Source organism: Chrysochloris asiatica, unplaced genomic scaffold (genome assembly GCF_000296735.1).
Source record: "Chrysochloris asiatica unplaced genomic scaffold, ChrAsi1.0 scaffold00308, whole genome shotgun sequence".
NCBI classification, from domain to species: domain Eukaryota; kingdom Metazoa; phylum Chordata; class Mammalia; order Afrosoricida; family Chrysochloridae; genus Chrysochloris; species Chrysochloris asiatica.
In genome coordinates, this window is record NW_006408826.1 from 2,669,120 (window position 1) to 2,686,864 (window position 17,745).

A 17,745-nucleotide genomic window follows, 5' to 3' on the forward strand; every position below is an offset into this window, starting at 1 on the left:
GGAGCTCTGGTAGCGTACTGGTTACGAATCGGGCTGCGAACCACAAGGTCAGCAGATCAAAACTACCAGCTGCTCGGCGGGAGAAAGATGAGGCTTTCTACTCCCGTAAAGATTTACAGCCTCGGAAACCCTGTTCAGGGTCGCTATGGGTCAGAACCGACTTGATGGCACTTAACAACAACAACAAGCATCTTATTCAGTCAGTACTGAGCACCAACTACATGCATGGCCCTGAGAAAATGGTTCCTCCTGGCAGAAGAGTCTGTTTTTATAGATGCTTCCCAGAAAACCAATAAAAAAAACAAAAGCGCTTTTATTCCGAAACAGCTTCTAAACAGCTGACTGAAATGGATGAAGAGATTTTCAGTATTGAATGACAGGTACAGAAGCATCAGTGAAAGCAATGGTTTCCTTATGAGATTTTGATCATTGAATCCATGAAGAAGTGCTCTGGATGCTTTTGAAACTAAGGCTTTGATAGGAAGCAAGTTTGCCCCTGTCATAGCATTTCTTTGCCTTTTTCTCTTGAAGGGCTATCCATTTTTATAGACTTGAGATCTCCCCACTTTATGAAAATCTCAAGAATGGAAAAGATTAGACACCTCTCACCAACCCCCCTCCCCTTTTGTTGCTCCCTTCAAGGCTTTGTGGTTTGAATCAAATTTCACAGAAATGTATGGTGGTGGTGGTTAAATGTGACCCTGCATAGGGTTTCCGAGGAGTGGCTGATGGATTTGAACCACCAACCTTGCAATTAGAGGCCCAGTGCTTCTCCTACAACACCACACCATTACAAAATGCTGTTCCAGTTGATACCATTTATCAGAAGTTCATAGATGTTCATAGATGACTGGGATTATTGATATTCTTTCATTTTCTTTTTGTCTGATGTTTGGGATATCTACATTCCACTGCCCATTAAAAACCTACCTTATAGAGTGGTGAGGGGCATATGTAAAAAATTCAGTCACTCTGTCTCTGGCTGGCTTTTGTTTCTCTCCATTGCTTGTTACAATGTAGCAGCATCCAGAGAGCTCAGAAGGCTCCCAATTGTGTAGAAAATGTGGTTCCACCTAATTCTGAATTTCCCTTGTCCCTCTCTTTCATCCTATTACTGTGACTAGATTAAGATGTAGACCTAGGCTGGTGTTCTGCTTGTCTAGTGGTATGTATGTAGCACTGTGGCTCTTACATCAAACCTTTAAGGAGAGTGGTACTTCTTAGATCTAAAAAAATATAGACTATGACCTTTTTATGTAATGGATATGTGATCTTTTAGCTTCCCAAAACATATTACTGGGATTTCATTAGACAAATTGCTACCAATCCACAAATGCAGGTTTAGTACTTTTGAATACGGTGTCATCCACAGAAAGAGCTATGCCATATTCCTAACACACTCAGAGATGGCGATCCTCTTGCATTTGAATTGCTTAGTCTGATTTAGCTGAGAGTCCAGTTCGCAGTCTGTGCTCTTTCACTTCCTTTCCATCTTATAACAGAAGGGCACTGGTTTTAATATGATGAGTATCAGATGAAATGGCATCAGTGGCATGAGACAGGAATGCTTGTCTTTTGCACTGTACAATGTGTCCTAGCTCCTCATTGGATATTAAGGGAAAGAGCCATTGTAGGTTCACCAAGGAATATTTAGTTCTTCATTAATATTGCTCCTCCATATTTCCCCACCTACTGCAGCAAACTGTATGCGCAGTAGGTGAGCATAAGGGAGCCCAGACAAACTCTTCTTACCCATGGGGATTCTGCTTTGCCTTCCCAGTCACAGAGATGGTAGCAGACAGCAGAAAGGTGCACAGGCGGTTTTCTAAAGATGTGTGTGACGAGTGCTACATTTTAAAAATGTACAGTTTTATTTTTATTCCCAGTGTGGGAGGGCATAGACAGCTGGTATGGGGAGGACGCCCCCTGGTTTTCTCTAGTGTGTGGGGTGTGATTGTGAGGAGAACCTGGCTATTCTTTCCACACAGTGAAACCTTCAAATGGAGAAATCAAGACCTCTCTGACACCCACTGACTGCCCACTTGCAACTATCTTACAAATTAGAATCGACTTCTGGGGTCGTTGCATTTGGACAAGTGTCTCTCTTCTAAGAGTTTAGGAAACTATCCCTAAGAAACATCCTGACTAAGTCTGTCAGTTTCAAAAGTTAGGTATGGGAGCCATGCTAAATCTTAGTCCGTTGAAGAATAAAGCAATTTTATGTACAGGTCAGCTCAGAGAACTAGATTTTGCCACTTCAAGCACAGTTGTTGTTGTTGTTATGTGCCGTGGAGTCGATTCCGACTCATAGCGACCCTGTACAGGGTTTCCGAGGCTGGAAATCTTTACGGGAGCAGAAAGCCTCATCTTTCTCCTACGGAACAGCTGGTAGTTTCGAACTGTTGACCTTAAGGTTCGCAGCCCGATTCGTAACCACTACACTACCAGAGCTCCTTCTCAAACATAGTAGAAACCATGAAATTGTGGCCAAGTCTTCCATTTCCTCCACGGTGTCTGAGCGGATATAGTTTTGAGCTCCAGTTTTGGCTGCAACCAAGACTCAAGTATACTCACCATGTAAAAGGAAGGCCTGTGTATGTGTTTGTGTGCCCTAACTGAGCACTTTGGGACATTTCTGCATGGAGATCTTGGAAAGCCATGGGATTCAGAATGACAGTACTCTTTTTCACATTCATGTTCATTTCAGCTCTGTTTAACCTCATCCCTGTGGGTCTTCGAGTCGTGGCCATTCAAGGAGTTCAAACCAAGCTGTATTTGGCAATGAACAGCGAGGGATACTTGTACACCTCGGTAAGCCTTCCAATCTGTGGCTGTTTTGACACTTACAGTTTTCATCAGATAGGAATTAAAATAAACTGTATATGTATTACCATTGTGGAGTTCTGTGATAGTTTCCTAGGAAACTGTGTTATATTGTGGATTTCTGTGATATCTGTCTATCAAAGTGATCCACAACTGGTTTGTTCTCTGGGGAGTGCAGTGGCTATGAACCATGATGAGGTCAGTGAGTCAAGCCCGTCAGATGATCTGCAGGGGGCAAGATGAGGCTTGCTGCTCCCACAAAGATTGAAAAAGCCTTGACCACCCTATACAGGTTTGCTATGAGTTGAAATCAACTTGATGGCGCTTAACAACAAGTAGTCATTTTAAATGAACATTTTTAGTAAAAAAAAAAATCAAAGCTCCCCTGAGAATTCTTACACATAGAACAGTTTGTAGGTATGTGTGTTCCAGAGTTTTTTTCAATCCGTATTTCAAGTAGGACAAAGTTTCACTCTATCTCAACATCTTTTTTCTATCCATTACCTGTTAATCTTTCCTTACATACAAAATCTTGTTTGCCATTTTCTTATCAATTTAGAGTGTACAGAGTGAAATCTCAAACTTTTTTTTTGCGCGCAATTTGATGCACAGTGTAGACTACAATTCAATAAGGAACCTGGGGACAAATTAAGTTTTTAAAATATTTCACATGTAACTCTAGACAGATGCCTACATCATTAGGACTTCATTCTCTGCATTAGATTTAGGTGCAGATTACCAGTGATATTTAATATATGAATTTACATTTCTTTTTCATTCATGTCTTGTAAGAAAATGATAAGATGTTAATAAATGGAGAAAAGTATCTGCCAAGCTTCAAGTACCCTTGAAGTCTGTGTGAATCTTTGCCTCAAAACACATGGAAAACTCTTAACTTTATCTACATTTCCTCACCCTGTGTGTACCAGAGCCTGGTGCGTAGAAAATCTGGCACTGTAGGATCAGCATTGGACTGCAAACTACAAAGTCCATGGTTCAAACTCACCAGCCCCTCCTCAGAAATTCTATACAGAGTAGTTATGAGTCTGAGCTGACTCAACAGCCCTTAACAACAACAAGTGTTTAGAAAGACACTTAGCAGAAATGGTGGAAACCATGTTCTAATCCTATTTTTCAGAGGCCGAAATGGGAGAAGATTAAGTCAGATCCCAAAGCGCCCCTTCTTTCGGTAACTTAGCCTCCTCATCATCTGTCAGTCAAACATCACTTAACCACCCTGGGTATTGTCAGCATTCCCATTAGACTGTGAAAACTGTCTTGTTTAGTAAATGCTAGGGTTTTCTTCTTTTTACTAAATAAATGATTTGAACTTAGTGCAAATTTTATGTGATCTGTCATTTGGTTAATGTATGATTAAATATACACAGGTGATTAAAGGGATTGATGTTTTTTCAGATTTATACATTAATGTAAAATAGTTTAATAACTTCATTTAGAGCTACAAACAACCTCAGGACCAAATACAAAGGTAGGTTTTTAAATGAATAAATGATCTGTTGGTGAAACTTTTATGCAGCCAAGTGAAAGAATTGTGAGACAGTAGACATACTTTAAGGAGCTCTGGTAGCGTAGTGGTTACGAATCGGGCTGTGAACCACAAGGTCAGCAGCTCGAAACTACCAGCTGTTCCGCGGGAGAAAGATGAGACGTTCTGCTCCCATAAAGATTTACACCCTCAGAAACCCTGTAAGGGGTCGCTATGGGTCGGAACCGACTCCACGGCACATAACAACAACAACAGACATACTTTTGAGAAGGTCATTACCAGCTTATTTTGGAAATAATGACTGACAAATCATGGTATCATTTTTCTGGAATTCAAGCAACATTGTGGTATGCTAATGAGAAAGGGTGAATTAAATAAAAATATTGTAACAAAAAAATTTTTTCTAAGAACCACGTTTTGTAAATAATACTTAAAGATGATTGAGAATAATTCAGTGAAGTTAGGTATTATGTCAGGTAATTCCACTAAAGAAAATTAAAGCCTTTGACATTATGTTTAGGGAACTGATAAAGAACAACTTATAGTTGCCCATTGGTCCAGCTCACTGGTGAATGTCAATGTGAGCTCATGTCCAAAAAAGACTTGCAGTGTCATTGTTGTTGTTGTTGTTATGTGCCATCGAGTCGGTTCCGACCCATAGCGACCCTGTATAGGGTTTCCGAGGGTGTAAATCTTTACGGGAGCAGAAAGCCTCATCTTTCTCCCACGGAGCAGCTGGTAGAACATTACAAATTGATGGGTAGTCAGTAGACAATAAGTAACTGTGTGTGGGGGGGGGAGGAATCTGTTAGGAAATTATCACAGATAATGTTGGTAAGCGATCACTAAATTCTACCCTAAAGCAGTTGCAGTGGGAATAGTAAAAGAAGATGGATTCTGAGATGTTTTGGAATTGGAATCAACAGATTTTGATGACTGCACTTGAGTGGAAAGTTGGACCAGCAAATATGGTTTTAAATGTTATGCAGTGCATAAATCTAAGGGTTGCCATTTATTGTGTGGATGGAAGTTATGTTGTGAACTGAATAATATGTAAAACCATATTTGCTGGTCCAACTTTCCAATCAAGTGCCGTCATCCCTCTTACCCCAAGGGAAAGAGAGAATTGAACCTTTGGCATTTTGATAGATGAGGAAGTTATTGACCCAGATGGACAATAAAGGATAAAGAAAACAACAAAAGAAGGTGGTACCTGAGAAAACTTGCAATAGGTATTTGAAAATATAGACCTTGAGGTCCAGAAATGGATGAGAGCTGGAGACAGAATTTGAGAGTTATCCCATGTGCTTGCTGCCGTAAGAATAGCTGAGACAAGATGTAGCGTAAGAAGAGAATTTGCCCAATAATTTTCAGGGAACGCCAGAATAGATGGCACCAACAGAAGAAGGAACTGGGACAGATATCATGGTATTGAGAAATCTAAGTGAGGAGAGACTTGTCAGAACAATTAACAATGTCAAATGTTTTCAAGGGGAAAAAAAAATCAGAAAACAGCCAAGAACTAAGAAATTACTTCATTGAGATCACTGGTGAGCTTGACAAGAACACATATTGTAGATAGCTGGGGTCAAAAATCAGGCTCTAGTGTCTGGAGGAGTCAGTGGGAAGAGACGAAGTAAAGGAAGTAGATAGAGAAATGCTAAGGGAAGGAGAGCAGAGGATTTTAAAAAACAAACACAAACAAAAACATTTTCAGATAGCTGAATTCTTTTGGAAAGAAGGAACTGATGTAAAGGGAGTGATAAACGTCCTAGGAAATGGGATCCTGTCTGGAGTGAGGCCTCAGAGGAGATAGGAAGATGATAGAAATCAGCGTATAAATGAAAGGGTTAGATTGCTTCTGAAAAGAAGGAACATTATTTCTGAAATAAGAGGGAAAGAGATTTGGATAGAATCAGATAGATGTTGACGAAGTCTACAGGTGGACCAGGAAATTAAGGGCCTTTGGGTAAGATAACTTGTTCTATTTCCCCCTGAAATATGATGTGAGGTCAGCTGCTGATGAGATACAGGGTAGGTGAAGGTTTGATACAGCCGTTTCAGGAAAAGGGAGTGAAAATAGTCTCAGAGGCCAAATCTAGCCCCCTACCTGTGTTTGTAAGGAGCTCGGGTAGCATAGTGGTTACGAATCGGGCTGCTAACCTCAGGGTTAGCAGTTCAAAACTACCAGCTGTTCCAGGGGAGAAAGAAGAGGCTTTCTGCTCCTGTAAAGATTTACAGCCTCAAAAACCCTGTACAGGGTCGCTAGCAGCCGGAAGCGACTCCACGGCACATCACAACAGCAACCTGTGTTTGTAAATCAAGTTATCAGGACAGAGTCATGCTCATTTGCTTATGGTCTGTGGCTGCTTTTGCACAAGAGCAGCAGAGGTGAATAGTTGCCTATTTATTATCTGCTGGTGTACTGAAAATGTTTACTATCCCCTGGACTCAAGGCAAACAATGGTTCTCATCCTTAGCTGCATGTTAGAATCCCCTTAGGACCTGTAAAAAATGCTGTTTCCTTTGCTCCACCCAGATCACTTTTATCAGACTATCTCAGAGTGTGGCCAATGCATGAATCTGTTGTAGAACACTCCCCAGATCGTGGGAATGTGTCACATGAATTGAAAACCATGGGTTGGAGGCTAAGCAAAAAGTTTAAGCACTGAAGACCCCAATCATAGATGGAAGCCATGAATTCATCTGTGCTTTGTCCTTTATCCCAAATTTAAGTTGTTAATCTTCTTTTTTGACTCTTACAATCAAGTCACCATTATATTTCTGAAGGACTTTTTTTTTTGCTTGACATGATGGAAAATTCTAATCTAACCCCCCAAAAATAAAAAAATCCCAACCCCAGTACTGACTTGGTTCTGACTCATAACAACCCCATAGGACAGAATAGAAGTACCCCAGAGGGGTTCCAAGGCTGTAAATCTTCACACACCTCTGTCTTGCAGAGTGGCTGGTGAGTTGGAACCTGCAACCTCTGGTTCGCAGCTGAGCACTTTACCCACCGCCTCACCAGGTCTCCCTTTTTTCTGTCTTCTCATTTGCATGTCTGCTTCTCCATCCTTCAATTTCTTTTGAATTCTTTTGTAGATTTTTGCCAGTTCTTTTCCAATCTTGGTCGATTAAAAAAGAAGCAACACCTACGCATTATTGCTCCAGAGATGGTTATTTGCTTTCCACGATTAATCTCAGCATTCTTGTACCACACCCTCCCCTCTTCTTCTCTTGTTGCCAGCGGGGACAGACTTGATGTAGGCTCAAGTGGCAGTGAGAAACCATCTGTGACACACACAATCATAATTAGCCACTATTTCATAACATAATTACTTTTGTCCATGATAGAGCTGAAATGGATGCACATTGAATATACAGAACTTACGTTCTTACCTGGGTTTGCTGTACACCAGCCTTCAAGAGTTCCACATAACTTAGTAGTACAAGTATTTAATAATGTAAAATTATGTGTATTGCATATTTCAAAACTCCTTGAAATCCATATTCGCTATAAAAAATCAAGAGTCTTAAAATGGAAAGTATTGTTTTTGTCCTCATTAAACTATTTTAATGAAACCCAAACCAGGTGCTGTTGAGACAGTTCAGATTAGTGGTGCCTCAGATGTGTCTGAATAGAACTGTATGCTCCGTAGGATTTTGAATGATTCATTTTTCAGAAGTAGATACCTAGATCTTTCTTTCCAGGCTTCTCTGGTTGAACTTGAATTTCAATGTTGGACAATTTAAGACCTGATTTGCAGTGATGGTTTTACTTTTCAATGTAATACAGAATGGTATGAAAGTTTAGATGTACTCGTCTATCATTTCACACTGGTAAATAAATGTACTCCTAACAAAAATCTGTCGCATGTAAAATGAGTTATGTCAGAATTATTTATCAGCAATTCAATAACTTCTAGTGTTATAGAATGCTTATACATTGAATAGAATTCAAAGGAAGGCATGGTTTAATTATTAAAACAGTAGTAACCCTGCATAGGGTTTCCAAGGAGCAGCTGGTGAGCTTGAACCTCCAACCTTGCAGATTAAAATACTTTAGGGGAATGACATTTATTCAGTTTAAAAGGAAATTGATTTTTTAAAAAGGAAATAGATTTTAAAACCAGCAGTATTGTATTAAATATTAAAGAAAACAATCCTTATCAAATCAAAATATCAAACTAAAAAGAATATGCCGAAAGAAAGTCTAACTCCTTTTGATTACAACTTTTTTTTTCCGTTTGTTTATTCCAGCTAGGTCCAAAAGTGTTTAATTTAGTAAAAAATAAGAATAGTCTGGACTGTCAAAACTTATTGGTACATATACCTAACCAACTCTTTCGATACAATATTCAATGACTTTAAAAGTAAAATTTTTGATTGGCATATTCTATTCAGATTAAGGAGTTCTGATAGCATAATGATTACAAGTCAGGCTGCTAACCTGAAGGTCAGCGGTTCGAAACTACCAGCCGTTCCATGGGAGAAAGAGGAGGCTTTCTGCTCCCCTAGATTTACAACCTCGGAAACCCTATACAGGGTTGCTATGAGTCTGAACTGACTCCACAGCACATTGCCACCATCATTCAGATTAATAAATTTGAGGATAATCATACAAACAAATAGCCATATATTTCTGAGTGGGTCCTTAAAAATCAGGAAATGCAGAAACTTGCATTCTCTGACAGGAGAAAAGCGTGAAAACAAGCCCATTATATTGGTTATTATTTGGCTCTGTTAGCTCAGAGAGCTGGATTTGATGTCATAAAGATGCTTTCAGTTATTGTATAGGTGTTATTGAGTTAGAAGTCCTTAAAATTGATGTTGTGTAAAAATACACCAAAAAACCTGTGTTCCTCTTAGATTTTCCTTCAGAACACCAGTGAATCGGCATAATTTTCAGGCCCAAAATATATTTCTCAACTCACAGAATTTCTCCACATGTTTAGTATGCTTTGCGGTTAATGGAAGTTGCATTCAAATGTGAAAGGAAATCTGCCTTGGCAGTGTTTGAATGTGAAATTGGACAAATCTGTTTGTTTGGACCTTCAAATTCAGTTTATGGTTCCTGGTTTGTTTTTTTTTAAAGCCAAATCTGGAAACTCAGGTTAAAGATGTTTGGTATAAGGATGGTACTTTCTCAGAAATCAAGGACACAGTAGTACTGTGGAGTACTATTGGCTTTACCTTCTATTTTTGAGGCCAAGTTGAACAAAAATAATCCAAATGCGAGGTCATGGGGTACATATTTAAAAGAGTGTGGCATGGCTTTAACTCAGAAGCTAAACTCATTTTGTAGGAAAAAAGCCAGTCCCTTAGAGCTTTAAGAAGAAAATAATTGGCAGGAACGAGTAAGAGGAATTTTATCATGTAAAGCCAGATATAAGAGAGTGCCTCTCTCTCTCTCTATTTCTCTCTCACACACACAAACTTGCACACTCATATGCTGGTGTACATATGCATGAGAGTAGTATACACATAGGAAAAAAATGGAAGAAACCATCCGATATACATTGCTCTTTTAAATATTGTTGTTGTTGTTAAGTGCCGTCGAGTCGGTTCTGACCCATAGCGACCCTGTACAGGGTTTCCGAGGGTGTAAATCTTTACGGGAGTAGAAAGCTTCATCTTTCTCCCACGGAGTGACTGGTAGTTTTGAACCACTGACCTTAAGGTTCACAGCCCAATTCGTAACCACTACGCTACCAGAGCTCCTTCTTTTAAATATAGCACTAAGGATATCAGAATTTCTTTAAGAATTCAATTTTAAATATACACCCTACTTAAATATTCACTGCCTTTGGAGATTGCTATAGTGACATATTTGGAAATGTTTAATTAATCTGTTTATATGAAATCCTGCTGTGGCATTGTAGGATAATGTAGTGGATCTTAGTAAGGTCAGTTTAAAACACAAGGTCAACAGTTCAAACTCACCAGCCACTCCTTGCAAACCCTATACAGGGTCACTATGAATCAGAAATGACTCGCTGGCACTTAAAAACAATAGGTTTATACCAACACTCATCTGGCAGTTTGTCGTACTGTGGTGGCTAGTGTATTGTTATGATTCTGTAAGCTCTGCTACTGATATTTTAAATGCCAGCAGAGTCACCAATGACTTTCAGCTGAGCTTCCAGACCAAGACAGACAAGGAAGAATGAAAGACAGAATATGTCCAAATAGTTAGTCACTGAAAAGACTATGAATAGCAATGGACCACTGTCAGACAACACTAGAATATTGAATATTTTTAAATGATGATAATATTGTCAGATATAGTACTGCACGATGAGCCCCTCAGGTTGGAAGGCACTCAAAATATGACTGGGGAAGAGCTGCCTCCTCAGAGTAGAGTTGATCGTGATGTTGCAAATGGAGTAAAGATTTTGGGACCTTTGTTTGTTGGTGGACCATAAGTCAAAATCATGAGAAACGGTTGTAAAAATCCATTAACAGTTGGAGCATGGAATGTACAAAATATGAATCTAGGAAAATTGAAGTTATCAAAAATGAAATGGAACCTATAACCATCAATGGTCCTAGGCATTAGTGAGCTGAAATGGACTAGTAGTGGCCATTTTGAATCTGATAATCACATGGTTTTCTATGGTGGGAATGACAAATTGAAGAGGAATAGCATCACATTCATCATCAAAAAGAACATTTCAGCATCTTTCTTGAAGTACCATGTTGTCTGTGATAGGATAATAGCCACAGACCTGCAAGGAAGACCAGTTAATACAACTATTATTCAACTTCGTGCACCAACCACTAAAGCCAGTGATGATGAACTTGAAGAATTCTACCAACTTCATCAGTATGAAAATGATCAAACATGCAATCAAGATACATTGATAATTACTGGTGATTGGATTGCAAAGGTTCAAAACAGAGGAAGGATCAGTAGTTGGATATGACCTTGGTGTTAGAAATAATGCTGGAGATCACATGATAGAATTTTGTAAGACCAGTGATTTACTCATTATAAATACTTTTTTTTTTTAAATAGTATTTTTCTTTTATTTTCTTTCTTAAAGATTTTGTTGTCAATTAAGTGATAGTTTACATGGTAGAACATTGGTCTTGCACTCAACCAATCATATTTACTTTCATTGCAATGATTACAATCCTCTCCATACACCATTGGGTAACAATATTTACTTCTATTTATTCCCTTTTTTGTTTTTTCATTTTTTGATGTACACAAAAACACACAGGAATAATATAATCAATTTCACAAGACCGATGACTTCTTCATTGTAAATACCTTTTAAAAACAATTTAAAAGACGACTGTACACATGGTCCTTACCAGATTGTGACTGTACAAAAAAGAAATGGTTAATGTTCGACCATTTCAAGAGGTAGCATCTGATCAAGAGCCAATTGTACTGAAGGAAGAAGTCCAACGTGCACTGAAGGCATTGGCAAAGAACAGGGCTCTGAGAACTGATGAACTACCAATTGATATTTTTCAACAAACTGATATGGCACTGTTGGAAATCAGTCATCTATGCTAAGAAATTAAGAAAACAGCTACCCAGTCAACTCAGTGGAAGATATCCATATTTGTGATCACTTCAAAGAGTGGCAACCAACAGAATGTGGAAATCATCGGATAATATCATTAATATCGCATGCAAGTATAATTTTCCTAATGATAATTCAAAATTGGCTGTAGAAGTACCTTGACAGAGAACTGCTAGAGGTTTCAAGCCAGATTCAGAAGATGCTGTGGAACAAGGGATTGCTGGCATCAGATGGCTCTTGTCTGAAAGCAGAGAGTACCAGAAGGATGTTCACCTGTACTTTACTGACTATAAGGCCTTCGATTGTGTGGATTACGACAAGTCATGGACAGCATTGCAGGTAAAGAATATTCTGGAACACTTAATCGTGCTCTTGAGGAACCTGTACATAGATGAAGAGACATTTGTTTGAACAGAACAAGGGCACACTGAATAGCTGAAAGCAAAGAGGACTTAAAATAATTCCTGATGAAAATCAAAACCCACAGCCTTCAGTATGGGTTGCACCTCAATGTAAAGAAACAAAATTCTTACCACAGGACTGATAAATAACCTCTAGATAAATGAAGAAAAGATTGAAGTTGACAAAGTATTCATTTTGTTCAGATCAATCATGAACACTCATGGAAGCAGCAGTCAAGAAATCAAAGGATGTATTGCATTAGGCAAATCCACTGCATTAGGCAAATGTGTTGAGTAAAAATGTTAGTTTGAAAAGTAAGGTGTACCTGGCCCAATCCGCGATATTTTCAATAACCTCATATGCATGTGAAAATTGGATAATGAATTAAGACAGTAGAAGAATTGATACATTTGCGCTATGGTGTTGGAGGAGACTATTAGAAGTTCCGTGGACTGCCTGAAGAACAATCACATCTGTGTTGGAAGAAGTACACCTAGAATATTCCTTATAAGTCAGGATTGCCAGACTTTGTCTCTCATACTTTGGCCATATTATCAGGAGGGAACGGTCTCTGGAGAAGGACATTGTGCCTGGAAAGTGGAAGATCAATGAAAAAAAGGAAGACTCCCAACGAGATAGATTGGCCCAGTGGCAGCAGCAGTGGGCCCAAGTGTAACAATGATTGTGAGGTTGGTGCAGGACTAGGCAGTGTTTGCTTCTGTTGTGCATAAGTAGGCACTAACTTGACAGCACCTAACTTTATCAAAGAAACAAAAAATGCATTTAATCTTATTGTCCTGTATGCCTCATATCTTATTAAAGACATTTCTTTTAGTCCTTGTCTCCAGTTTATATACTTTTAATCTACAGTGTGATAGTAAAAAAGAAAACAGTAGACTTCATCAAAACTTTTTATTTTCTTACTTCCCTTTCACCCATAAATCTTGTAATTTGAAACAGTTTGTCTACCAAATCATATACTTGCTAAATGGTAGCTGATTTGTTTTCTCTTCATGCCCCTCTCCAATCCTAGAGCAGTATTCAATGGAAGGGAGCACATTAGAAAGTCCTCAATAGGCGGGAGAAAAATGTAGAACAAAATTTAAAATAGAAGGGAGTCCAAGGCTAGTTTTCAGATTGAGACTGAAAATAACCTCACTACTGAGGTTTCAATTTCAGACAGTGGTGGTGGTGTTGGTTGGTTATGTACCCTGGAGTCGGTTCTGACTCACAGTAATCCTGTATAGGGTTTCCGAGCCTGCAAATCTTTACGGGAGCAGAAAGCCTCATCTTTCTTCCAGGGATCAGCTGGTAGTTTCGAACTGCTGACCTTGAGGTTAGCAGTCCGACTTGTAACCACTATGCTTGCAAAGCTCTTTACACACACCTTATAACAATCAACTGTTTGAGATCAAAAGGCCAACATTTAGCCAAGGGCAGATTTCAGAACGGTTAGCTGAGATGGAGGAATGAAAACAGGACACAGGCAGAAAGTAGGGTTAAATGATGTTACACTGTGAGCGTTGTAATCAGCAAAATGAAACAATATGTGTGTGAATTGTTGATTGGAAAACTGATGATCTGCTCTGTATGCCTTCACCCGATTCGCAAGAAAAAGGCATTAAAAAAAGAAAATGGTGTTCGCTGAAGATGTATTTTTAATCTATGTCTATTGAAAGAATGAAGGAGAGATGCTTTGAAGAGTAAAAAATAAACAACAGTTCGGTCGTTTAAAATATTCTGCTTAAATATATGAAGATACACACTAAAATATATTTCTAATATGAAACTATCAGCTGTTCTGTGGGAGAAAGGTGAGGCTTTCTGCTCCTGTAAAGATTTATAGCCTCGGAAACCCTATAAAGGGTGACAGTGGGTCGGAAGCAGTCCAAAGCACATAACCACCACCACCACCACCATATTTAAAATATTCAGCTAAAATATATTTTAATGGATGTTTATTAAAAGAATGGAGATGTGTTGACTAGTAAAAAAATAAAGAACAGTCTGATCGCTACTATCATATTTGAATATTAAAAATATGTTCTAAGGCCCAGTGATTTTCTTCCATGGATCCTCACTGGGGCTAACCTTTCAATATTATGTAACAGCGAAACAACTGAGAGAGCAGATGAAAACAGGAAGGCAATGAGTGTGATTTTGAGTGCTACATCACCAAAAGGGAATTGTGACTTTCGAATAAGGAAACTTGGAATGAAAGCTTTTCTCTGATCATTCTAATAGGTGGAACCAAGGTTAATAGCTGGCAAGTCCCTAACTAATATGTTTAATATGTTTGGCCTGGCTGAATGTGTGAAGAGCTAACACATCTGTGCTAAAATTCTGATTAAGTTATTCATCAGCTTCTCTGATGCTAACTGCTTTAGACAGTTGTGGAAGTGGCATGACTGGCAAAGTTTCAGCTGATTTTTCGAGAGAGAGAGAGACTGTGTGTAGCCAGTAGTCGCAGTATTGAACACCTCCTCTCATAAAGGGTCCTCACTATGTGTAGGAATTCCAGCTGCCACAGTTAACAGGGGTGGTTTACATTAGAGCTGATGCCCATTTGTATTTGAGGTGGAAAAAAAAAAAGTATTATAAGCACTTGTAAATATCAAATGTGAATGTCAACCCCGAAGTGTTACAGCTTGTTAAGGGCTGTACAGCCAGTTCGGACTCATAGCGACCCTATACTATGTAGCAGAACAAAACATCACTCGGTCCCATGCCATCTTCATCATTGTCGTGTTTGAGTCCATTGTATCAGTCTGTCTCATTGGGAGTCTTCCTCTTTTTCACTGACACTTCACATTACTTATATTTTAATAATACGAAAGATGAAAACAGCTTAACAGAGGGTATGAATTGTCCCATAAGGTTTTCCTAATTGTCAACAAAGCACCAGGAAATTATAGTTACAACTTGTAGAAATGAGATGTCGACCACGTAAAACCGGATTGTATATCACAAATAATATAGCAACAACACCAACAGTAGTCTTATTCCTAACTAATCCATTGACATAAACCAGCCACAAAATCAGCAAAGAAAACTGGACAACGTTTTGCTCTGTTATCCCTAAAGTTGCTAAGACTGGGCACTAACGAGAAAGCAACTTAACCACAAGAACAGAAGTCCTCTGTGGAATACTCTGCCTGTTGTTCTGATTAAAGGATTCACAAGAATATCATATACAGTATTTCCTGGTTCCTGTCAAGTGTATTGCAACACAATCTTGTATAATAAATGTTAATGAAAATGCATCTTTGCTGGCTATTTACACTGTAGATAAAGGTAGAATCTGGGAGAGACCCCAAACTAAGCACTTATTGTATACTTGTTGGTTTTATAAGTGCCATCGAGTCAGGATTGACCCATACTGACTTAGTTTTCACCCATAGTGACCCTGTATAGGATTTCCGAGGTATGGCTGGTGAGCTAGAGCCGCCATCCTTGAGGTTCAAACCAACATTGCAGTCCAGCGCATTAACCCACAGCTCTACACGAGGACTTAAGATCCTTCATTTTTCTAAAGTCAGCCCAGTCACACACCTAAACTTTCAGAGAACCTGTGGGCCAAAATGATGCAAAAGTTTGTCCACCATTTCATCAGCAGAGCACCCCAGTGAAGAGCACAGTGATGCGTACTGACAACACACGGAGTTGACAGTATATATAAGGACAATCTTCCGGAGTCTAGAGCCTTCCCATTTCCAGTTGCCTTAGACTATGTCATCCACAGCTCTGCTGCCAGATGATGCTATTTTTAGTCCAGAACTTACTGTAAGAAACTTCCATATAGGGAAGCGATTTGAATGCCCTTGGGGCTGGGGGCTGGATGGGAATGTATTATTATGGGAATTTATCAGTTATAGTACACAAGATATCTTTTTGATATTTGGCCCTATAGTCTTTAGCAGATCACATTAAAACCAAGTCCATTGAATTCTATGGCAAATGGTTTTCCATTATAACAAGATACCATGAAAGTTGAAATGTTTGAAAAAATATATAAATGTGTGATTCTTTAAAAAAATAACAGTTATCCTACTTGGGCAATATGGGTTGTAGTTTACCAAGCCAACCTTTAGCATATATCAGAGTCAATGTCATATGTTTACACAAGGACACTAGAAAAGGTTCTCTTTGTTTTTTCTGTGATTTCATTCTGTGGTGGTGGTAAGCATGACAAGTGTTCCCACAATTGTTGAACACAGAGGGTTGAACCTAGTTCTAAATAGACCACTCGAAATTTCAAGTATATTAATAAGACTGTTGAAAGGTTAAAGGTTCAAACGTACCATCCCATTCCATGAGAGAAAGATGTGGCAGCGTGCTTCTGTATCACCTTGAAAACCCTATTGGCCAATTCCACTCTCAAACAGAGTCGCTCTGAGTCAGCATCAACTCCATAGCAATGGGTTTTTTCTTTTCCAATCCCCTTGCCGTGTGCCTGGGTGGTGCAAATTGCTATGTTTTGGCTGACACAAAGATGGGAGGTTGGAATGTACCCTTCTGACACATCAGCCGCTGAAAATTCTGGGGAGCACAGTTCTTCATGGGGTTGCCATGAGTTGGAATTGACTTTGAAGGCAACTGGTTAAAAAACAAACAAACCATGATTGAAAAACAAACTGCATTTCATCTTCAGTTGTCTCCTTCAAACTGCTAAGAGTGAGGCGCCCCTAATGTAAAAAAGAATGATACCTGGGTGGGAGACACATCTCGTCTAGGCTTAATTCTGCTTGTTTGTCCATCACCTGTTCACTTGCATCGTTTGAGTGTTTTGACAGTATACAGTTAGTTACAAAAACCACACAAGTACAAAACTACAACTCAAGCATCCAGGAAGTTTGCTGCAAAAGAAAGGACTGTGGACTCACACCCAGGTACAAGCTCTGAAAAGCAAGAGTCCTGTGCTCCAATAAGAACCATGAGTAAAGATTTGAACATCACCAAATAAACCCAAGGCAACCGTACACCTTATATAACTGTAACTCAACTCTCATCAAGGCCTCAGAAGCTCAAGGAGCTGGTGGTGACAGGTGGAAAGTAAAAGAATGAGGCATGCTGAGGGGGAAACTTGGCCTCAAAATCTGGGGATGAGGAATGCTTAAGTGATGTAAGTTATTGAAGAATAGCTTTAAGAAAAGCGCTTCCAAGCCATGCCCTCCAGAAAGACAGAAATCAGGCCCACGCCCCCAGCACAGGAAACCGCTGAGCAAAAACATGCCTCACAGATGATTTGACGTATTTCTCCAGGATAATTAGTAGTTTGAATAAAGTTTCATGCCTTGCTGTATATATATTTGCAATTGCCAAGTGTTTGCTGAGTCTCTTTTTTTATGTGCAGTTTAACGTGTTAGATTTCAATCCACTATGACTTATAAATGAGCCCTGGTGATGTCAGGGGTTAAGTGTGGTTCAAGGTCACTAGCCATCCTAAAGGAAAAAGATGGGGCTGTATGCTCC

At 39.2% G+C, this 17,745-nt stretch overlaps 1 protein-coding gene across 3 annotated transcripts in view; it reads left to right on the forward strand.

Annotated features, from left to right (window-relative positions):
• The window catches only part of LOC102816842 (fibroblast growth factor 13-like), a 594,039-nt gene that overhangs the window by 506,676 nt on the left and 69,618 nt on the right, over positions 1-17,745 (forward strand). For all 3 annotated transcript variants that reach the window (XM_006874975.1, XM_006874977.1, XM_006874976.1), the window contains one exon: positions 2,708-2,811. In XM_006874975.1, the coding sequence (XP_006875037.1) occupies positions 2,708-2,811 (104 nt within the window). The remainder of the gene's footprint in view (positions 1-2,707; positions 2,812-17,745) is intronic.